This window comes from Tachypleus tridentatus, chromosome 12, assembly GCF_004210375.1.
Source record: "Tachypleus tridentatus isolate NWPU-2018 chromosome 12, ASM421037v1, whole genome shotgun sequence".
NCBI lineage: Eukaryota > Metazoa > Arthropoda > Merostomata > Xiphosura > Limulidae > Tachypleus > Tachypleus tridentatus.
The window spans coordinates 103,593,826-103,618,916 of record NC_134836.1 but is presented as its reverse complement, the minus strand read 5'-3'; the positions used below and the strand labels follow the sequence as shown (position 1 = coordinate 103,618,916).

The 25,091-nt window shown below is 36.8% G+C and overlaps 2 protein-coding genes across 4 annotated transcripts in view; both read left to right on the top strand.

The window, feature by feature from the left end:
• The window catches only part of LOC143234198 (putative polypeptide N-acetylgalactosaminyltransferase 9), a 195,751-nt gene that overhangs the window by 9,102 nt on the left and 161,558 nt on the right, over positions 1 to 25,091 (top strand). The window contains exons 1-2 of one of the 3 annotated variants that reach the window (XM_076471365.1): positions 16,652 to 16,786; positions 22,606 to 22,653. The gene's annotated coding sequence lies outside the window, so the exon portion shown is untranslated. Of the gene's footprint in view, positions 1 to 16,651; positions 16,787 to 21,035; positions 21,056 to 22,605; positions 22,654 to 25,091 lie in introns of those variants that run through there. The other 2 variants (XM_076471367.1, XM_076471364.1) reach the window with 2 other exon arrangements.
• On the top strand, positions 7,512 to 12,618 carry LOC143234200 (uncharacterized). The gene has a single exon (XM_076471370.1). It carries the CDS (start codon positions 7,797 to 7,799, stop codon positions 8,178 to 8,180), a length of 384 nt encoding a protein of 127 aa, XP_076327485.1. The 5' UTR covers positions 7,512 to 7,796; the 3' UTR covers positions 8,181 to 12,618.

Sequence of the window (25,091 nt, the reverse complement as noted above, 5' to 3'; positions counted from 1 at the left end):
AGGTATTGTTTAACTTGCATGTTTGTATTGTTTCGTGTGAGAGAGAGAGAGAGAAAAAGTATTGGTGTCGCGCGACAGAAGATCGAACTTATATTTGGAATTTGCTTTGTGATTTGAAAGTATATAAACGCGAATTACGCTAAAGCAGACGTATTAGATTGTTAATTCATCATTGAGTTGTTAAGAGCTGTAAATTCTGAATGCTTTTCAACAAATTACTGGCAATAAAGTATATGTATAAAAATGAGCAAGTGGGATCTCTCGAGTTACACACTGCTGGCCAAAATCTTAAGGCCAATGAACATAAAGAAAACATATGCATTTTGCGTTGTTAGACTCAACCACTTATTTGAGTAGAGCTTCGAAAGATGAAAATAAGAAAAGGGAAAATAAAAGTAAAAACTTCTTTTTTAGCATTTAATAGGGAAAATGTAAACACTATGAAATTAGCCTAAATACTAGTTGGTCAAAACTTTAAGACCATACTGAAACGAAGCGTTAATCGGTAAACACGTAACGAAATTTAGTCATTTGTGTTTAAGCATTAGCGTTGGCAACATTTCCCACTGACATTTCCTGTGTTACATTGGGTAAACACATAGCAAAGGCTAAAAAGTTGAGAGTTTGAACGAGGCAGAATTATCAAGCTGCAAAAGCAAGGTCTCTCTCAACGTGTCATCGCTGGTGAGACTGGGCGTAGTAAAACTGCTGTTGCAAATTTCTCAAAAGAACCTGAGGTATACAGAACGAAAATTTGAAGTGGTCGGCCCAAGAAAATTTTGCCGGCGTTGAGCAGGAGGATTCGACGGGTTGTCCGGCAAGACACCAGCCGATCGTCGAACCAGATTAAGGCCCTAACGGACGCAGAATGCAGCTCAAGAATAATAAGACGGCATTCACGAGAGAGAGATTTTAAAAACCGTAAACGTCTTCAAAGGCCACGCCTCCTTTAACAACACGAAACAGCTCAGTTAAACTTTGCTGAGAAGCACCAAACATGGGACGTAGAAAAGTGGACGAAGGTTTTGTTCTCTGATGAGAAAAAAATTTAACCTGGATGGTCCAGATAGCTTCTAACGTTACGGACACGATAAGGATATTCCACCGGAGACATTTTCTACACGACACAGTGGAGGAGGTTCCATCATGATCTGGGGTGCTTTCTTCTTCCATTATACAAGGGCGTTAAACAGCGGCTGGCTACGTTGGCATGTTGGAGAGAGCATCCTTATTGACTGAAGGTCCTCGCTTGTGTGGAAATGACTGGATCTTTCAGCAGGACAACACTGCAATCCACAATGCTCGCAAGAGAAAGGACTTTTTCATGGTGATAATGTGATTCTTTTGGACCATCCAGCGTGTTCGCCCGAACTGAACTCCATTGAAAATGTTTGGAGGTGGATGGCAAAGGAAGCCTATAGAAATGGACGTCAATTCCAAACAGTACATGATCTTCGTGAAGCCATCTTAACCACTTGAAATAACATTCCATCCAGCCTTCTGCAAATGCTTATATCGACCATGCCAAAGCGAATGTTTGAAGTTATTCGCAATGACGTCTGTGCAGCTCACTACTGAGACCTCTTGTTGGGCATTTCCTACCCTGTTTAGGACTTCTCTTTGGTATGGTCTTAAACTTTTGACCAGCTAGTATTCAGGCTAATTTCATAGTGTTCACATTTTTCCTATTTTCCCTATTGATTTTCCACTTTAAAATCAATAAACTTTAAACAAAAGAACATAAGAGAAAATGGGGTAAAAACCTATTAATTATACATTATTAGTGATGCATGAAACTACAGTCATTACGCTAACACCACGGATATTTGAAAGATAATTTAGAACTACCATTGAACTTCCTATACTTACAAACAGAGGATCATCACTCGACAGAATGTTGCACACAATATACAGTGACACTCGGAAATACTTTTGCTTCACATGACTTGATCCAATGAACCAACCAAAGATAAGGTAAAAAGTGATTATGATGTGAATATTTATGAGGCTGACTTTTGTCGTGGTGAAATAGTATGGTGGTGCATCCATTCTGCTAGACAAAACAATCTACAGAGCAAAGTAAATGTTGGGAACAAACCCTGTGGTGTGGTAACAACAATTACTTGTTTTATATAATTTAAAAGAGCAGGTGATGTAAGCCGAAGGCCACTAATGTGATTGTCTTTGGAAGTGTAGTGACGAGGGAAGGGCATCTCGTTAGCTTTAGAAAATGTTTGTCAGATGTAATTTGTTGAAGAGCCCAAGAGTTCTGTTAAAAACCACTCCCAGAGTTTCAGTAACACTGGAGTTACCACTAAATTCCCCTGACCGTTATTTACGTCAAGATAATTCCCTCAGAGTGAAGACAAAGTTCTGATAATGGGAGAAAGTTTACACCGTAAGCCATGAAACAGACCTTCAGAAACATTTGGAAACTGGACAGTTTAGGGACGTAAATGAATAAAGAAACAAATTTATTTTAATACATTTTGGTTTTAGTTTGTTTCACACAATTAATGACTTTAATGTTTATTCATGGATATAAATATTTATTGCTGGTGGTGTCTTTATAATTGATTATGGAAGTTTATGTATAACGTACCTTTGTTTCTCTTGCAAATAGGATTGACTTTTCAAAGGACTTTACTGTCCAGAAGGAGAAGTTGTAGGCTTATTTTGTCACAGGTTTGTATTGTTTCCTTGGAGAATTTATTGATGTTGCATGATAAGCGCGTGACTCAGTGTCTGTATTTTTCTTGGAAATTTAGGAAATAATTTAAGTGTTAAAACGCGAGTTGGTTAGCCCAAGAGCATTCATATGTCATTGATTAGATATTGAATCAACTGTAAGTTTGTTTTAAAAAGTGCAGAGCTGGAAATATAGTATCGTACGGACGAGAAATTAGCAAGCTACATATACACTGAAACGTTTATGTAAAGTCTGACCTATCGGTTTGTACATGGAAATTATAAAAGTTGTATTTTTAGAACTTGGAGTGCAAGAAATAAAGCGCTTCCATTATTTTTAAGTGGACCAGACTACACATTCTTCTGCTTATGGAATAATCCAAAAGGAATCTAGCCAACTATAGCAACAGTATGTTGCTGTAACATGGCACTTTGCCAACAGTTTCTATTGTTCACAGAAAACATGCAACTCCGAAGCACAGATTCTATACATTTTACTGTTTTCCAATGTGTGATCCCCTTGGTGTGGATTCCTGTACGTGGTGAGGGGACCTCCCAGGGAAGGTTCTGTTCTGTCTGGTTACCTTCTCTGGGATCTAAACATCCACCCACGTGTTTGCCGTGCGTGGCGACCCGTGAAAGGTAGGAGAGGATCCTGGTGGTTGAGGGGTCCAACCCTAACACACCACTTTGGCCTTGAATACCTGTAGACGGGCGGCCTTTGGGTGGCCCCCCTTGGGTCAATCGGCTGGTCCACTTGGGTTAGATTCAACCAAGTACCAATGTTGGAAGTTCTCAACGGGTGTTGTGGACATTGTGTCTGATGCTGGTGTTTGGTATAGTGCTCACGAAACCCTGGCGTTGCTGCAATGTCCTTGCATGACATTGTAGTGCGTCCCCTTGTAGGGCTCCATGGTGGGTGGGGTCAGTGCGTACCGAATTTTTTCTTTTTTACTATGGATCCTCCTTCAAAGAATTTAAATAAAATTGTGAAAAAACAGTCAATAGGTAAGCGACCACGTATTGAATACTCAGAACAGCAATCTTCAACATCCGTAACACACGTACCTCATTTTCTTATATTACATTCTCTTTCAGAAAAACCTTTAGGGCAATTGTCCCCCTTTTTTATTCAGAAGGGACTAGAGGGTCTTGCTGGCTCTCCAAAGTCAGTAAAGAAGCTTCGATCTAGAGACATTAGTTGAAACATCCACAACCCACCACAGTGAACTCCTTTTGAATTCAACGGCAATTGGGGATATACCTATTGAGGTTACCCCTCATGCTACCTTGAATTCATCACAAGGAGTTATTGTTGAGAGGGATTTGAAGAATGTCCCCGACTCGGAGATTCTCGCTGGTCTCTCCACTCAAGGAGTTTCTGCATTTCCACTCGCAAAGACGGGGTTACATTGCCAACAAATACCCTCGTTTTGACATTTACATCATCACGTGCACCTACCACCATCAAGGCAGGTTATCTAATTTGCAGGGTACGGCCATACATTCCAAACCCTCTCCGATGTTTCCAATGTCAGAGGTTCGGCCACTCAAAGACGTCATGTCGTGGTTCCCTGACATGTGCTCGTCGCGGTGGCAAGGACCACGATGCCTATGAATGTGACATGGACCTGCATTGCGTCAACTGCAATGGTTCTCACCCTTCCTACTTTCGTTCTTGCCCAAAATGGTTGGAGGAAAAAGAGGTACAGCATTTGAATACCACTCATAACATTAGTTATCCTGAGGCTCGGAAATTTCTGCCCTCCACTCCATCTCGGACATATGCTGCTGCACTTCGTTCCACAACTACATTGGGAGTGCAGACAGATCTCTCTGTGCCTCCAAGAGAATCGTTTACAAAACAAATGAAAAGCCTTTTGACCTCCATGGTTAAAAAGGTTGTTGAATCGACTTCCACACCCATCTCTGTTCCTCCCATACATTCCAATAAACCTCAAGATCCATATCCTTCAGTCATTTCTTCTGATACATCTTTTTCTCCCACACCAGGAGGCACAACAATCATTCGTTCACGTCCTAAGTCATTGGAATCCATTTCCAATAACAAAGACCTGCCCAATCGACAGGGCAGGATCCATGGAGGTCGATAGACCTCCTCTGACTGAGGATAGTAAGGAAAAAAGACGTGGTCGTAAACAAAAGGGTTCTCCAGCCAATTCGCCTACCCGTCATTAAAAAATGGCCAACTTGATACAATGGAACTGTTGAGGTTTACGTTCTAATCTGGATGATATCAAAACACTGATTGCTTCCTACAATCCTGTATGTCTTTCCTTATAAGAAACATTTCTAAAACCTGCTGATACAGTCACCATTCGGCAGTTTTCTCTGTACAGAAATGACAGGCTGTGTGATGGACGTGTACATGAAGGGGTGGCACAATTGGTTGATCAGCATGTGCCCACCCTGTCTTTGTCACTCAACACACCCTTGGAGGCCGTAGCCATTCGTGTTTCCTTTGGTCATAACATCACTGTTTGTTCTCTTTACCTGTCCCCTGGAGAGACATATGATCAATCAGACCTTGATGCTCTCGTTGAACAGTTGCCGTGTTGCTGGGGAACTTCAATGGACATCATCCCCTCTGGGGAAGTGCTGTTATTGATGGGAGGGGTCGCTCTGTAGAGCGTATGCTCTCTGATCACAATCTTTCTCTTTTCAATACTGGTTCTTCCACTTATTTTCATGCACCTAGTCAGTCCTTTACCGCTATTGATCTCTCAGTTTGCTCCCCTTCATTATTCTCCCATTTTTTTCATGGAGGGTTAACAATTATCTACTAGGCAGTGATCATTTTCTAATACTTTTGAGAGAGACTGGCCGTGGTCGATGCCACTCTACCCGCGTGTCTTGGTGGAAGCTGGATCAGGCAGACTGGTCCACTTTCACTGCTCTCGCAGAACTTGATCCTGCTATCGTGAATCAGCCATCAATAGACGACTGTGTGGCAGCGGTAACTGGCTGTATTATATAAGCAGCTGCTCAGTGTATTCCTAAAACCTCGACACGTTTTCCACGATATCCTCGTCCATGGTGGAATCCTGCTTGCCACTTAGCACGGAAGGCTCAAAAACGGGCCTGGGATACTTTTCGTAGATATCCCACACTTTCGAACTGCGTCGCTTTCCAATGGGCCCATGCACATGCTAGGTGGGTAAGACGTCAAAGCCAGAAGGAATCTTGGATTAAGTTCACAACTAGCATATCTTCTACCACCAATTCCAAGGTCATATGGGACAGGATTCGAAAGGTCAGTGGGCACTACAATTCTGTCCCCCCTCTAGATCTTACTCTCTGATGGTCAGGAGGTGGCTGATGTCCGGAGAATCGCTGATACTCTAGGTGAAAGCTTTTGCCGGGTATCTAGCACTTCTGCTTGTTCTTTCACCTTCTTGGCCGTCAAGACTCAGGCAAAGCGTTCACCTCTTTCCTTTCGAACTGACTGTCTCTTTTGACTATGATTGTCCCTTTACACTGGTGGAACTGAAAATGGCCCTTCATCAGTCTGGCAGTACATTTGTTGGACCTGATGATGTACACTATGACATGCTGCACCATCTTTCTCCTGCTTTTCTTGATGTCCTTCTACTTGTCTTTAACCAGATCTGGCAGGAGAATGTTTTTCCTGATGCCTGGCGCCAGACTGTTATTTTACCTTTCTCTAAGCCAGGGAAAGATCCCAAGATTCCTTCACACTACTGTCTCTGTAAGACCTGAGAAAGGATGGTTGATGCTCGTCTTGTTTGGTTCCTCGAATCACACAACCTCCTCTTGCCCACCCAGTGTGGGTTCCGACGACAGCACTCCACCACAGACCACCTAATTCGACTTGAAACATCAATCAGAGAAGCCTTTCTCAAACGCCAACATCTTGTATCAATATTCTTTGACATTGAGAAGGCTTATGACACAACATGGAGGTATGGCGTTTTGCGATATCTCCATATATATGGGTTACGTGGGCATTTACCTATGTTTATTAAAAAAAATTTAATGGACAGGAGATTCCAAGTTTTTGTGGGTTCGACACTTTCCCTTTTTTTTTGTACAGGAACTTGGAGTTCCTCAGGGTTGTGTTTTGAGTGTCACACTTTTCAGTATAAAGATAAATGCCGTCACTGAACAACTCCCTCTCACTATTGCAAATGGGCTGTCTGTCGACGACTTTCACATCTGATGTCAGTTGTCGAACATGAAATATATTGAGTGGCAACTACAAACTGCCCTCAATCGTGTACTGAAGTGGACTATGGCGAACGGCTTTAATTTCTCTCTCTAAAACCGTTTGCATGCACTTTTGCTGTCAACGGGGTATTCACTCTGATCTTGAACTTCATACCGGTGAAGTTTCGCTGCTAGTGGTCCCTGAGACCAAATTCTTGGGGCTTATCTTTGACCGTAAGCTGACCCTTATACCACACTTAAAGCAGCTATGAGTCAAATGCACAAGAGCACTGAACATCCTCCGTGTCCTCTCTACTACCAGTTGGGGAGCAGATCGATGTTTTATGTCAAAGGTATATCGTGATCTTACTGGATCAAAACTCGACTATGGATCAATGGTCTTTGGCTCTGCCAGACACTCGGCCTTAAAGATGATATACCCCATTCATCACCAAGGACTTCGACTCTGCACTGGGGTTTTCCGCACTTCTCCGGTTCAAAGCTTATACGTTGAATCTCATGCACCTTCTCTGCACCTTCGTCGTTTGCAACTATCTTTACTATATTCTTCGAAACTTCGTTCCTTACCAAAGCATCCCACCTGGGGATGTGTTTTCCTTCCTCAGTGAGCCGTACTTTTTCAGAACAAACGATCTACCATTGCTCCGTTTGGCCTTCGCATCCAGGCGCAATTGGATGACTTGGGTCTGTCCTTGGATAACATTGCAGATTCCACAGGTCGGCCCATCCCACCATGGCTTATTACAGCCCACAAATGTGACCTTTCTTTCAGTCATCTGAAAAAGGCAGGTACTCCAGATTGGAAGTACCGTCATTTATTTAATGAACATCTTTCAAACAATCATTCCGTTCCCATTTATACAGATGGTTCCAAATCAGGTAATTCAGTGGGGTCTGCTATGGTTTACTGCGGTTCGGTGGTTGCGCGCAGAATCTCCTCTACAGCTTCTGTGTTCACTGCTGAACTGTATGCCATATCTCTTACTCTCGATCATATTGAAACTGAGCAGTACTCCAACTGCACGATTTATACTGACTCGCTTAGTTCTATACTGGCCCTGGAATCTCTACACGTTGGCTCACACCCTGTTCTCGCTGATATTCAAAACCGACTGACCCATTTCCCATTAACTGCTACTTTTGTCCATATTTTGTGGATACCAAGCCATGTTGGTATCCGCGGGAACGAGCTTGCAGACACGGCAGCTAAATCTATCTGCTCCGGCACTATCACCACTGTGCCTATTTCGTACATGGACTATGGTCTTGTATTTAAGGCTTGACTCGTGCCAGCTGGCAGTCCACTTGGAGTGAGCAACGCGAGAACAAGCTTTTTCAAATGAAACCCTATATTGGGCTTTGGCCATCTAGCTTTCGTAAGGTTCGGAAGGAGGAAGTTTTAACTAGATTACGCATTGGTCACAGTTTGTTAACTCATCGTTTTCTTTCATCTGGAACTGATGCACCAGTGTGTAGTTTTTGTAACACACAGATCACTATCAGCCACATTTTACTTTCTTGCCATCGTTACGATTCTCAACGACGGCAATATTGTAAACGTTTTTTTCCCATGGTTTGTCTCTAACATTGGACAGTGTTGTTGGTGATGGTGACACTGTCCACCTTGATAAAGTTCTTAGTTTTTTAATGGCCATTAATCTGTTTAATCTCATTTGAGTGTTTGATATTTATTCATTACACCTTTTTAATTGTGATTCCCTTTTCAGTTTCATTTTTCTCTAGTTCAATTTGACATTGAAAAATGGCCAGAACATTAAATAACTCGACACCAGGACTGGAAAGGCCAACTTCAGGTGACTAACGCTGCTGTTTGAACTACCCGTTAGTCGTCCTGGCGAGACGTTATTCCAGTTTTGCTGCATGTTTTTTGAACTTTTATTACTTTACCTTTTAGTACTGGCCATAATGACACATAACCTGGACCCAGGACTGGAAAGACCAACTTCAGGTGACTGACGGTGGTTCTTGAACTTACCTATTAGTCTTCCTGGCGGGTTATGATCATTACCATTATGCTAGAGAAAGTCCTTTACAACTTCTCTTACTCTGCTTTCTCTCTTAACATTGTAGACTATGTCTCAACATTGGTTTTATGCTTTTTCTGTTTTTCAATGATGTTTTGTTTTACCTTCGTTCCCTTTTCTGTATTTTACTACATTTAATTTATTTTTACCTTTTTACCGGACGTTTGGCGCAGATAGCCTTGCTGCTTTGTGCCATAAAACAATAAATCAATCAATCAATCAAACCAATGTGTGATATACGCGTTAGTTGTATTTGAGATGGTAAAGCATTGGGTTCAGTGTTCATGTTTATTATAAACCGAGTTTCTAGTTGCTTCCAGATGTCTACATTCTTAAAGAATAATTAATCTACAGATTTTATAGATCGTATCAGAAATATGTAATTTAATTTCGCCCGTGTTTTGTCTTCATTACATTCAAAATATTTAACGTAAGAATTATTTTACGACCCTTTTATGGAAACTGAAAACAATTAGGTCGAACTACTCGTTTTGCAAAGATCACAAGTTGTCGTTTTTGTCAGTTGTAATGGATATACCATACGGAAGTGAAAATAGAAATAAAATGGTTTCCTTGAATAGTTTGAGAGCCGCTTCATTTCCAGCTTGTCGCCCTTTATCGTTGACTGACCCGATATTTTTACAAAATGTAATTTGCATAAATTTGGTTGAGTGATATCAAAACGATGGCACATTGACTTTCGTGTTGACTAAAACGTCAAGATTTATTTCTCTGCTATCTAAATGTTTTTCCCCACTTTTTCAGCTCTGAGAATGTAATTTTCTACAGTATATCGAACTTCATTGAAATATTTCGTAATGTTATTTGTGTATATCTAAATATATAAGTTAGTATATTTGTTCGGTCTTGTCTACTCAAGTATTGATGTGCTGCATGAACATTTTTCAAATAATTTTCACATTAAATACATGCTTCATAAAAAGACAGACGTATAGTCTGCTAGTGTTTTAATTTTACATCTTCGATTTTGGCCCGGCATGGCCAGGTGGATAAGGCACTCGTAATCTGAGGGAAGCGGGTTCGAATCCCCGTCACACCAAATATGCTCGCCCTTTCAGCCATGGTGGCATTATAATATGACTCTGTCCCACTATTCGTTGGTAAAAGAATAGCACAAGATTTGGCCGTGGGTGGTGATGACTAGCTGTTTTTCCTCTAGTCTTACACTGCAAAATTAGGTACTGCTAGCCTAGATAGCTCTCGTGTATCTTTGCGCGAAATTCAAACTGAACCAAAGAAACCAAATTTTCGATTTTTTAGCCTAACTGATCATTTTCTAAGAAAATATTTAGTTTGTTTGCCCTCTCGGGTATTTTTATTTAAAAATACCTGTATTTATACGACAGTTAAACTTATTTCAGGGCTAACATAAAACAAAATAAAACGTGATTAGCAGTTTCCTCAGAACAAACGTCTCTCCACTTCCCACCCCTAGCCAAAATGTGTTCGTATTCGCAAATAATATGTTGGCACGTCAAATTTAATTATTACGTTCGAAGTTTGACATTTCTGTATTTCTTCCGGTGGTACGTAAATGAAACTTATTTTTTTATCCTATCTGATAATCCGGGTCCTGTCTACAATTTTAGTTTCACAGACTGGTTTATTTATTTAAGGCACTCGTGTTATTAACTACCAACAATTTTGTCAAAAACACAAACAAGCTGGTGTATTTCTAAGGTTTGACATAAGTTCATTTCTTAACAATTCCAGTTGTTTAGGGCCCGGCATGGCCAAGCGCGTTAAGGCGTGCCACTCGTAATCTGAAGGTCGCGGGTTCGCATCCCCGTCGCGCCAAACATGCTCGCCCTTTCAGCCGTGGGGGCGTTATGTGACGGTCAATCCCATTATTCGTTGGTAAAAGAGTAGCCCAAGAGTTGGCGATGGGTAGTGATGATTAGCTGCCTTCCCTCTAGTCTTACTCTGCTAAATTAGGGACGGCTAGCACAGGTAGCCCTCGAATAGCTTTGTGCGAAATTCAAAAACAAACAAACATCCAGTTTAATCATGTGAGCTAAAACTTGTTTGCCCTCTAGTGGCATAGCGGCATGTCTGCAGACTTACAAAGCTAGAAACCGTGTTTCGATACACATGATGGGAAGAACATAGACAGCCCATAGTCTAGCTTTGTACTGAATTACACCCAAACAAAAACTTGTTTACACAAACTTTAAATTTTGTATCCAGGAATTCAGTCACTTTATTTTTTTTTCGCAAACAATATGTATTTTATCTTTTGAATTCTTGACTACAGAGAGCAACAATGACCATCGTTAATTCGTACACCTGTGAGCAATTTGTTATTTGTGTACATTACTCAACTTTCAAATTGATGCTAATAACACTGTTCCCGTTCATAAAAGCTGTCGACATCTAGTTAAAAGTTTACGTCACACAAACGCTAAAAAAGAATTCACTACACATAATTACAAGAATAATTAATATATGTTTATCTCAAAGAAATGTACTTACGTATTTTAAAATTAATATTACTTAAAGCTATTTACAGAATCACTTGAGATCAGCCACTTAAATATGAGAGTATGAAGGATTCTATACTTGATTAGGTTTTTTTTGATTAATCAAAAGATTAATCAAAGTTCAGTATAAATAATGAAAAATGATTAGTGTATTATTTATTCGACTAGTCCGCTAGCTAGCTTAATATTCAAAACAAATGAAAGAATAATTTATGAAGTAAAACCATTTTATTTAAGCTTCGGTCGTGAGTAGTAAATCAACGATTGTGTCGAAAATGCTGTCAATGTGTTTATCGAATTATTTTGCGTTTTCATAACATTTATTCAAATATATAAACTAAATCGCTTTTAAGAATTAATTATTTGAAAATTGAAAGTTCAGTTTCAATATTTATCTACATATTTAGTGTACATGCATAACAGATTTAATGTTGTACATTTTAGTGTCTACGCTTGTTTCTGTATAGTTTTCCGCTTGATTTCGAAATATGTAGATTATTGAGTAAGAATAAAAAATGTGTATGTAATGCTAGTGATTGACAGTATTGTCGCCAAACGAACTTTGGTGATTGTTCTCGTCTCGCGTGGTTCTTGTGTAAACACCGACGCGCCGAGAGACGGAATATTATTATTACTGAACAACTTAAGTCAATGTGCTAAAGGCCGAGGAAGCCTATAACTTTGATTAACGACTGTTAATCGGACACTACAGACTTTGACCAGGAACGGTTTTGGATTTCGAACACTACAAACCATTTCACTTCAGTGAGGTCACTAAATATCTTCTTAAGTGATTAGTGAACTTGTTAACGGTGTAAGGTCAATCAAGAAACGATAGCTAGCTTTGTTTGTATGTTTGGAATATAAGCACAAACCTGCACGATGGGCTACTTGTGGTTTGCCCGCCACGAGTATCGAAACCGAGTTTCTCGTGGTTTAAGTCCGTAGACATGCTGCTGTGCCACTGGAGGGCACGATATCCATCTATCTCGCTCAAGCGAGGTGTGTAACAATATCATCGTGAACCTGGATCGTCGATGAAATATTCAGTTCTAGACCTGTTATAAGACTCGGTACTTTGTAAGTGTGTAAAAGTCTTATATAAAAACCATTATTAATAATTATTATAAATTGTATTGTTTTTATGTTTGTACATTAAAATATATTTGTGTTAAAAAAGGAAATTGTGTGTATCAATCTTGTTGGCAAATAACATAAATTTAATACATAATTAACTGTTAATTAACTTCTAAATTCAAATTCCGGTTATTTGAAATACTAATATGTAATGTATGTAACATAACAAATCGGAGACTCAAATGAAATAAATTATTATACGTAACACATGAAACTAGAAACGCCAAATAAAAAAGCTTTTCGTGGTTGGTCTAGATGGCTTAGCATCTGTGAAGCATTATCCATCATAATACGCAGAGAAATCGATATCTTCCTTTAAAGTACTCAGAACTATGTGATTGGTATAATTTAGCGTAATGTTATTAATGTTAAGGAAATTTTTTTTTTACTGAACAATTGAAGTCCATAAAGCGAAAAAAAACAAGTTGAATGACTGGTCAAACCAGTCAAGCGTACAAAAACGGTGATTTTCAGTTCAGTATTTACCCAACGCAGCTAATTAACAGACTTTTGACCACTCAATTCTCACTTTACGTATGCATTTTTTTATTTCCACGTTGAAACAATTGTAAATTATCAACAGTTTTATTAATCTAATCTGTTGTGCTACAAATGTTTCGTTATTTTATCCTAATTGATTGACTAATATGTAGTGTCGAGAACTGCGATTATCTGTTAGTTACACACAAATTACGATACACTATAAATCTTCATCCACAAGACTTAAAATTGGTTGCAATGAAATAAACCCAATTACATCAACACTAAGAAAAGATCTTACGCATCAGTTTACTCCTGATTTTTACAAAAGAGCGTTTGTATTTTTGAAGCTTTCTAATTAAAACTATCGTTTTATTCTTCAAACTGTCTTTCATTCAGTTTGGAACTTGATTTGTGCAAATTTCGCTATATTTATGAAATATGCACCATTTTCTCTGAAAGTCGATTTTCTTAGCTTAGTGTAATTTCTGATAACACAAAAATCTACGAAGTTAAACTTCAAAAAACTTGTTTTGGTTTTAATAACGGATATTCCATAATTAAGGTACGCTGATTCCAGATTTTTTTTCTATCACTTTAGCTTGGATGAAATAACTATTTCGTTTACCACGATGACCATTTTTTATTTATTACGTTTGGGTCATAAAACGATCCATAAGACGATTGGTCTACAGGAATCTTAGCTAGCCGTTGTCAACATTTCAAGTATGACAAAATGTGACCCGATTTGAATGAAAATAATTCACTTGCGTAAAAGTACGTATGAAGTTTTGTGAAAAATCTGTACGTGATGGATTCAGCGTACAGGAATTACTTTAGAGCATGCAAGCATTTCAAGACAATAAAATAGTCACAGGCCTGCGTTATTGACAGGGGGAAAGAAAATACAAAGGATGTTTCGAAGTCCGATTGCTAGGTGAATACCTAGTGAGAAGCATTTCATTTCAATTGCTGTAATAAACAGTGCAGACTCCACATCTGTTAAAAAGGAAAGCTACGTTAGCGTACTTTTAACCCAATGCATCAAGGGCAGTGTGGGTTTCAAATTGTGTCGCAGCACAGTGGTAAGGGTGTAATGAGTTTCAACAAACTAATAGTTATTAAGACATTAAAAAAATAAACAACAACTAAACTTCAAAAAATATTTAATGTAGCAGCAGAGGAGTCTCGTAAATCAAGGTTAGTAAATTAAGATGTCAGTGAAAAATGTTTGGAAACCACTGCCATATATATATTTACATGAAATTTCTTAACATGGACGCTGTTGTGCAGTGTTTATTGATTTTCGCAGTTTCTTCTAGCAATATGTAAAGTAATTCATGACGAAGAGAAATCCACTTGAAGTAAAAAAAAATGTATCTTAAAGACGGCTGGTATGGGTAGTTAAAGTTTTAATATATTTTTTATTTTTATTTAACGTTTTAACATAATGACATGTTGAATAGTTTGTTATGAACTGTCCATGCCTTTTGTCTGGTTTTAAAGAGATTTTGGACTTCGAAGAACTCGGCAAAAAACATCGTTTTGAAAACCAGATGAAAGATAGGACTTGTCCATAGAAAAGTATTAAACAAAATATTTGTTGAATATCCTTCATAATTATCGTTTGCAAGTGTGGCTAGTATATAATACTATTTCTGTAACATTTTCGTTGTTGTAAACTTTGATTAAACCATGGTTTTCCTGGAACGTAAGATAAATTCTGCTCTCATAGAAAAATAATTGTAAGCCATATAATGGGAATTGTCAAGAGAGGTAAAATTAATAACTTTAAATATAGTACTGCTGGGATAAAAAATATTCGATACTTATGAGAAAGTAATTCTTCATGAAAACCACTGTATTACTGTGTTATATTAATTATAATGACAACTCTGATTCGTTTTCGTTCCATTAAAAAGAAGAAAAGAGAGACCGGAAACTTCAGTATGTTCTACTGAATTTATACACTTGTAAGTTGCATATAAATTAGGTATTATAATTTAAGTAACTTAATTTCTTCACATATCTACCACATTTATGTTTGATTTTCTGACCGAGTTCTAAACTAAAGTCAATCGTAAAAAAAAAAAAACGACTTTTAAAATCCCATACTTTTATGAAATCTTAAAATTAAACATTTATATTGAAGTTAATTTTACTAAATATAAAATATTTAGATATTAGTTTTTAGTGATATACTTTAAGTTTTCATTAGCATTTTGGTCTAGCATAGCTTGGTGGTGAGGGGGGATCGAAACCCGTGCACGCGTTAGGATAATGAGTTCTATTGTTCGTCGGTAAAGAGTTTGTGGTGAGTGGTTATTGACTTATCTCTTGTCTACAACTTCAAAGTTAGGGGCGGCTAATGGAAATAGCCCTCGATGAGCTATGTGCGAACAGTGAAAGAAACCAACAATCATTGGTGTGTTTATGTGATATGCACTTGTTACCTTTTTTACTGTTTTATACATCTTGGGATTGTATAAAATGTTTTGTATTGTTTAACTAAGCCTTATTTATCTGTTACACAACTATAATTCTACGTTACTGCATGTGTTCATATGTTATTTTAAGGAGTTCTGTTTTTACCTCACTCGGTCGATACATTCGAATTTATGGCTCTTAATTTAAGTATTCACAAACATACGAAGTAGTTTAGTTTACAAGCCTGAACCAGTAATGTTCAATAACACACATGAATAATCTGTAATTTTTGGCACAAACATACAAAATATTGAAATTGGTTTGAACAGTTGTTTTCTGTCGGCACGAAGAGAGATTACATAGTAAGTAATATTGTACGCTAGGTCACGTATTAGACGTTACAATATTAAATAAATTATCTCAGTTGGCAGAAACAGCTAATAGCAGAAATGTTATTGATAGCATAGGAGGAAATTCTCCGCATCTTGGGGGCAGAATTCATGTAGAATTGTAATTCAGAATTCTAATTTGACACGAAACATTCGATCAATATTTTTCACGTCTTTGATTTTGTATGAGATTATGGATTCAAGCTGAATTAATTTTATTACAGTGACTAATTAACAATTAAAAACAAATCACACCAACCTTCAAAAATTGTTTTCCCAAAATAGTAGCCCCACCTAGTGGCTATAAAATGTGTTTCGATACCAAATGTGGGCAGAGCACAGACAGCTCATTGTGCAGCTTTTGTTTTAATTTCAAACAAACTAAAACACTAACAAACAGTATTGGAGCAGTTAATTACCACTGTTATAATTACAACAGCAACAAATGACGGACAGTGTTTCAAAACATTAAATGTGGCCGAAATGACTGATATGAAATATATAGTGAATTATATATTAGCAATGATTTATGTTACCACATGACGTTTATTATAACACTTATACATGAGTGACAATTTTTTGTTTCCGTGTAAAGGATTGATAAGCTGCACTATATTTTTTCATGTTTAAAGGTAAAACATTGTTTATGCTGATTGAGAAAGTGGTAAAGCTTATCTCCTACAGGGGGCAAAAGTCGGGATTCTTTATCTTGAATAGAAAGTCCAAAGTTGCTTTGACATATTTGTATATCCAGCAACTGCAATGTGCACAAAGTGTGTATACAACTACACCTTGTATATTTGTCGAAAGCACCCAACCTTTCGTAAATGCTTCGAAGCCTGTTCATGTGTCACTGGTACTTCTAAAATTCACACCATCAGTCAGGAACGATTTTTCAACAGGATTAGATGTGAGTATTTCATTCTTATGTTAATTTAGTCGAAACATTGAGCTTCCCGTATAAAGAATAAACAAATTACAAGTTTTTAATTAGGCAAATTTCTAATTCAGCGTTTCGTGTTTCACAGTGATTACATGTATTTTCCTGCAAAAAAAAATTGTGTATCTGTAACACTGCATGACAATTTTTCAAAAGTTTTAACTGATTGTGACAGGTGGGTATGCACAAATATAGTTTTGGTTTTGCATCATCACGTAGGAACTCTGAGAAATACAGTTAACTGTTCACCGGCAGCAACGTATTTAATTGCGTTTATGTTTCTAATACGCTATTAAGTTCAATATAATTAATAGTGTATTGCTCTTGATTTTCATTTGTATTCAATGTCCGGTGCATCACGTTGCAGTGTCCAACAGTAGTCAGCAAGCACTGACGGATTCCAGTTGCCCTGATATCGTTTTTCCATTGTAGCAATGTCCTGGTGAAACTGAAGATTTCGATGAAACGGTACGTGATGGGCAAATTTGAATGTGATTTTCGTGATCAGCAGCCAAAAGTCTACAAAGAACACCCAGCAGTGTTCAAGAAGCAAAAGCTTTGTTGTGCAGTGTAGTCAACTTTGATACTAGGTAGATTAATCTAATGCCATATTTAATGCACGTTTCCTCAACGTCTGTCCTCCAGTGTTCTAAGTTTTCATAACGTTGATCTTTAAATATTGTGATGAAGTTATTGCTGTTTTGCACCCCTGCCCTCAGGGTAAGAACTCTTAGACAACTACACTTATTACTTAACAGTTTTGTTTCTCCATGCCTTCTCACATGATTACTGGATATTTATCATAAAATTTTGTCGTGTGACGTATATTTTTCCCATCTGGTTTAGTTCTAGCAGTTCTATGTTGAGTTTGTGAATTTGTAGTATTTTTTTTTCTTGTGCAAAAACCGTTTAGTCCCAAGTAGTCTTAGGATGATCTACATATAATCTAATGACACTAACTTTCGGACAGTGTTGTCAGCATTTTTTCTCTTTTTTTTCTTGTTTTGCTGTTAATTATCCAGTGAGATTCCCAAACGTAAAGTCAAGAAAAGAAGACACTTAACAATAGGTAACAAACTGTTTCTGCGCATGAGGTTCTAGGAGGGGAAACGTAAGCTGCTGAATGTCATACGTATGTAAAAATACATATCCACAAACATAAGACATATTTGGTGGTTTAAGGAATTGTTTTAGTCCCTACCAAGACAGAGCACATAAGTGATTACTATATATCTGCACGTTTTATTAGATGACGCTGATCAAAAGTTGAAATTTAAAGAAATTAACTGATGCCCATATAATTAAACTTAATTGTGAGCTGCTAAGTTGGTAAGTTCACAAGGAACAAAAGAAAATATAGACAGCAATTTCGAATAATATATCGTATTTTTCAGTGTATAAGACGCACCTCTATTTTCAAGGCTATCTTCAGGGAAAATTTTATTTCACGGTTATTTATTTATTTGTTCAACATCAGTATAACCTTTCATTATTCGTTAGAATACTTCAAAAGTAGTAGAGGTATAATTTTTTTTTACCTTCAGTGTATAGGGTGCAGGGGGTTTTGAGACCCTTTTTTGGGGTAAAAAAGTGTCTTATACACCGAAAAATACGGTAATTGGTCCAGAAAAGTTATTCGTATAACGATTTTATTACTTTAACTGCTTCTTCATAAAATAACTGAATTTACTTAGGGTTAGGATTTACTTTTTTCCAAGAGATTTATTCAGTATGACTTCATTCTCTACAAATCTTACATTCTCTGCTTCTCTCTTGCTCTTACGGTGGATGCTTTTGCGCTGCATATGAAAAGCTGCGCACGTAGGCAAACGCAACATTCACTTTCGAAATGAATGGATAACGGTATATAATAATGGTGATGCCAGATTTTACTTAGCAAGCAGGCTATTCTCCATTAAACCGTTAGAAGTTAGCCACACTATCATTCACATCACAAAATGCTGTGTAACTTAGAGCATAACAATGTAGATTTATCGTGCGTTATTACTGAGTGTCTCTTTGCACGACTGGAACCCTCAACAATTAGTTTTCACGGTAGGTGGTATAAGTAGATCAGAGCTTTCGCTCTGAATGAAATAATCAGTATCAGACAATTAACTTTTTTAAAGTTCATGAAATGATTTAAATTCGTAGATTAATTTAAAGATTTCCTGTCACTGGGGTCGAGTTCTTTTGCTTATATAACGACTTTGTGTGTGTATTTATGTATCAGGATATGTGGCTTATAATAGTGTTGCCACTGTCAGAATATATAAGCATTTCGTAAAGAATCGACATGTTATGAAAAAGTACAATCCTTTAGGTTCATTGTGAACTCGTCACAGTTAAATTGACTTTTACATCATTCACTGAGGAACTTCCAGTGAAATTAGGAAATTCAATATCGAAATAGGGCACAAATTTTGTTTAATGTCTAGACATTCGACCATTCTGCTTCACCTTCTCGGTGAATTGAAACGGTTATCTTGCTGGCTTTCCTGAAAGATAAAAGTCTGTCAACCGTCTTATGGTTGGGGGGGGGGGGGTGTGCTGGTGTAATAACTGGTTGAAGGGATGGGCAACAGATTTTGAGAATGAACTGCTCGTATGAAATAGCTTGAGAAAAGTAAGTTAATAGCAACAAACCAATGTCATTACTGTTTTTAGAAACAGTTGTCGTGCTTGCAATGTAACGAAGATAATCAAGAGACTGTAGACTTGTACAGACAGAAATGTTGACCTCGACCATGGACAACTTGTGTGTAGTTATTGTAATTATTACAAGGCCGTAAATGGTTATTTAATTATTTTTATAAATTTCGGTTAACATGTTTATACGGTTTTTATTTACATGTGTGTTTAAGAATCGAATCCTAAAAACGGACAGTGATTTAGAAGAGGGGGTTTGATCCCTCGACCCGCGGATTATTAGTCGATCGCCCCCACCACCAGGTTATGTTAGCCCAAAATGCTAATATTTGCTTCCAGTTTTCAATATGAGATATTGTAACTAAACATTTAATAAAGTATGAGATTTTAACACGCATGTGTGTTTGATCAGCGATGATTCAGAACTCGGTGAAAAAAGCAACCAGGAATGGAAATTGATGGAAATGTTACCTGGCCATTCGATTCATTTTGTAAAAACAATAGCTAATTTTATTCATTTTCTTCGGGCAGTTCTTTAGAGGGCCAGGCATGGCCAGTTGGCTAAGACGCTCGAATCGTAATCTGAGGGTCGCGTGTTCGAATCCCCGTCAAACCAAAGATGCTCGCCCTTTCAATCGTGAGGGCGTTATGTTATTATCAATCCCATTATTCGTTAGTAAAAGAGTAGCCCAAGAATTGGCTGTGGGTGGTGATGACTAGCTGCCTTCCCTCTTATCTTACCCTGCTAAATTAAGGACGGCTCGCGCAGATAGCCCTTGTGTAGTTTTGCGCGAAATTAAAAAAAAAAAAAAAAACAAAAGTTCTTTACAGTGAGTGTTGCGAGAGGGAGAAATTACTAAATATGATGTAATATATAGATCTTTATAAACAACCAGGTAATTTGAGGGTTAACGTTTAGTTTAATTTTTTTTTTGGCCATGCTAAATAAGCTGATCTGCAGATATTGCCAGCCTACTTCGGCTTCCGTAATACAATTGTTTACTATATTTTATTATAATTGAGCACTTGTATTCAGGTTAAAAATAAAACGCTCACATAAGAAACATAATAAACCCAATATATCTGTGAAAGTGTTCAAGTGACATTGCTTCCTTTATTTATGCTTACGTTTAATATATGGTAAAAAAAGTCAAACGTACTGACATCGCAGTTCTTTCTTCAGAAGTTGTATAGTTTATTTTATACAAGCACGTGATAATGCACCATGGCTTACTGGTTAGCCGTTATATCACCACGTGTTATTTGGTATCATTTTTGCCCGTCGCTATACCAGATACTTCAATATCAGTTCATCTTCCACTGTTTGTATAATATCAACGTCTACTTAGAATATTATATTGTATTTACGTTAATATTGTGTTCATGTATTGAAATGTTACAAATTATAACAGTTTTTTTTTCAAATTGCGAGGTTAACAACGATGACCTAAGAAGGCCGAAACGTTCTCCACTTTACTTCAGTAAAAGTTTTAATACCAATACTAGTCGTCTTAGATACATTTTTACTTCAAGCAGGTTCCTCGTCACCACAAAGAACACTTGACTGTCATAACGAATTGCTGATTTCTCGTAAGAAATACCTGTATTATATCTAATTATAATGTATATCTGTATAAAAATCCGAAATTGAGTGGCTGGGTTACCGAATTCACCCTTTTTTATGTATTTTGTTTCTTATTTGTCAGCTCTTATAGTTGCTAAAGCCTAATGAATTCACACCACAGACTTTAAGAAAACAATATTATATCGTAAAAGCAACGAGATTTCTACATCTGTAAAACGTCATAATAAAGAATCATTACAGAGAAAGTCTAACTTTGACCTTTTGAACCACTACGTGTCTGATTTATGTGACGTTGCTAATATATTGTATTATTTGTTTTGTTCTTTAATTCTTTGTGGTTAATTGTTGTAACATGCTAGAGGTTTATGGTCATGCGCTATCGATTATACTAGCTACCGCTGCGCTGTTACGAAGGTACACAATATTTTAAGCTTACATCAAGTGCTCTACATGCCACGTCATGGTAGGATTAGTTTATCTCTTTTAAAAAATGTTTTAGTTATTTCGTTAAAACACTTTCTAGACGTTTATTTTAAGATGCTTGGAAAAGTATAATGAACTTTTCAATGATATTAACAGACTACTGAAGAACCGTAAAGATTATGCTTTATAGTGTTAAAACTTAGATTGTTGTGTATACTGCTGCTGTTGTTATAGAATCTAAATTGGCATACATTGAATATGACAAACACGGAGATTGGGGAGTTTTAGCTTTGGAGTTTATAAAAGCGAGGAAGGTAAAACAGCGTGAAGGTGAAACATTTATGCATTCACCAGATTAATTATTTGTCTCGAATATGAACCTAATTATCTTAATATGATGGACCTAGCGTGTATGATAGTATCTATGTATGTAACTAAAACTCCTTCGCCATCTACTGAGTGGCACCACAAACGGATATCTGTAAAAAAAAAAAATCTATACCTTGGGGTATTCAAGATTCAAAAGTTAGAAAAATAAGTGTGCGCAACCAACCTCGGATTAAGACATGGGCTTACCGGGCTGAAGTCCAGGTTCTCGCACTAATTACAGAGCCTCAAGCTGTGACTATAAATGTATTGCACGTAGAGGTTCTGTCTGTAGAGGGCCTCCAAGTTGAAAAGCCTAGGGCCAATAAAACCCTAATCTTTCCTTTGTAATAGAATGTAATTTTTAATGAAAGTATTCTCGCAACAAGAACACGACTTTTACCAGAATTCTACGTTAGGATGATTTTTAAATGTAATATTGAGAATATGCGATTCTTTAAAAAAAACATTATTTTCAATAAACTGTTCTTCTAATATATAAAAAAAATATATTAGTTTAATACAACGATTGGTAATTACTAACAAAACTGGCAGCCAGTAAGGCTTCGTTTCTGTTACTATGTAATGTGTGATACTGCATGTACCAAACAAACCATGAACAGTAGTATCATTATGGGCAACAAACGTGCTGTATATCCTCGGTTTCTTGAAGTAATATTGTAAAACCTAAACAACGTTCAAGTGGTATATTATACTTAGTAGTGATCTATTTTTGTGACTTAAATTTGTTTTCTTTAACTTTCAGAATACCTTTGAAATTTGAAACGAACATCATTAGACTTGCTCTCCGAAGGTAAGCAACAGTGGCATTATTTTTCTTGTGAAATATTAATTTTCCACGACTAATGAATGAGTTAGTGTAAAAACAAACAAACAAACGTTTGTCTTTGTACATAATGGCGATAGTCATTATTTGAACAATCTTCATAACTTCGATGATTGATTTGTGTACTCATTTTGATAGTTGGGATTTAAAAAAATTAACAGATGAAACATCGTCATGTAATCCAAGTTGGAAATTTTACACACGATAAATAGTGGCCAGATGGTCTTCAGATAATCCCATGTGTTATTTCAGTGTTTCGATCTTCATGTATAGTTATATGACTTTTCGAGTTAAAATTGAAAGCTGAATTTATTTATGTGTCGACAGGAAGGAAAGCGTTGAAGGCTGGGATGACATATTGTGTGAATTAGTTCATGAAAACAGGTAGCAAGAACTACAAAGATACAAGCTGTGTTTTGTAAAACTCTAACGCCATTTTTGAGGTATTTCCAATGGTAGGACCCACATAACAGTAGGAATATATAATACAGGCTGTGTTTTGTAAAATTCTAACGCCATTTTTGAGGTATTTTTAATGGTAGGACCCACATAACAGTAGGAATATATAATACGGACTGTGTTTTGTAAAACTCTAACGCCATTTTTGAGGTATTTCCAATGGTAGGACCCACATAACAGTAGGAATATATAATACGGGCTGTGTTTTGTAAAATTCTAACGCCATTTTTGAGGTATTTCCAATGGTAGGACCCACATAACAGTAGGAATATATAATACGGGCTGTGTTTTGTAAAATTATAACGCGATCTTTGCGGCGTCTCCAATGGTACGACTCGCATAACAGTAGGAATACATCATGTACAAAGTTAACTTATCTTCCAATCTTATAAACTGCGCAAAACGAAAAGGTAGATGTGAGTGGTTAATCCCACCAACGTGTCACGTTCTACAACTTGTGAGAAAGTTTCCTGTACGCAGTGTCAAGAACATTAAGAACATTTATCTCCCGAGTTTAGGATCCGTTTTCTATAATGTTCAGAATAAAATTTTAAATATAATGAACAACAGGCGAAAGGATTTTGAAATTTAATACTTTAATTCTCATAATTAAGATAATTAGTATTACACCCTTTCTGCACCGTCCTTCGCTTATTGCTAGTTAACAACGCTGAAGTGAAACACCACTTACCTATATGTGCAACGGTAACTGTTTGGTATTTGTGTCTAATTCAAAACTTGTGATTAGTTTAAAGTGTGTAAAGATAAGATGGAAACTGAGCTTATGCGTAACGTGATAATCTTGCAGAGAGCAGAAATTAAATGTTAAAAATATAACAACCTTAATGACGCGAGTCTCACTAAATAACTTCTATGAGAAGGAAGTCCTCATTATTAACGATAATGCTCTTTTATTAATGATATTTATATCAGGACCTTTTGAACCTTAGCATCTAAATCTAGGTTGATTCAATATATATATATATAAGTTAAACCTTAAAATAGTCTGATAGCACCGCAGATAATTTGTTATGATTTTGAAGCTACAGTTGGATAAAATGGTACGATCAATCCCACTCTTTGTTGGTAAGAGTTGGCGGTGGGTGATGATGACTAGCTGCCTTCCCTCTAGTCTTATACTGCTAAATTAGGGACGGCTAGCGTAGATAGCCCTCGTGTAGCTTTACGCGAAATTCCAAAACAAACAAACAAATAAAATGGGTATGAAATTTTAAAGTAAAAATAATTTTAAGTCTAAATTTGTATTAAATCCATTATTGTTTTATAGTGCTGATTTTAATCGCCTATTTATAACTGATGTAATTAATATAACATTTTTGAAGCTGTTTATCTCTTTCTCTCTCTCTCACACACACACACACACTATAAGCTAATCAAATGTTGTAAACTAGTTATATCGTAAGTATACATACAAGTTGAATCGAATGAATCAGTATTTACATTATTTCATAGTTTATGAACTAGTTTTCACAGAAACAAAGATAGCCATACATCTACAATAACCTGCTTCTCTCAGTACATCTATTATATGATTCTTATTGTTAAAGAGGGAGACTACTATAAATCAGAAACCTATAAATATTTAGTATTTTAATGATAAATTAATTTTTCTTATTAAATAACTGAACAGGTTCTGAAAAAAAACACACGTGTTTCTCTGATAAAATATTTTAACATGAGTAAGATGGTTTAACAGAATGTTTAATGTACAGTGGAGTAAAATAATAGAAGTATTAGCTGTGTCTGTTTGAGCTAGTGGTTTCTAAATAATGCTCATCTTCCTTTTATTGGATTCCATCAAACATATTAAGTGAAGAGGGAGGAAAAAAAAATACAACCCTGGAAATTATTTTTGATTTTAGGCTTCAGCTCATGAAAAGGTAGTGAATTGAAGGCTTATTAAAATGAAAAAGAACAATGAAATT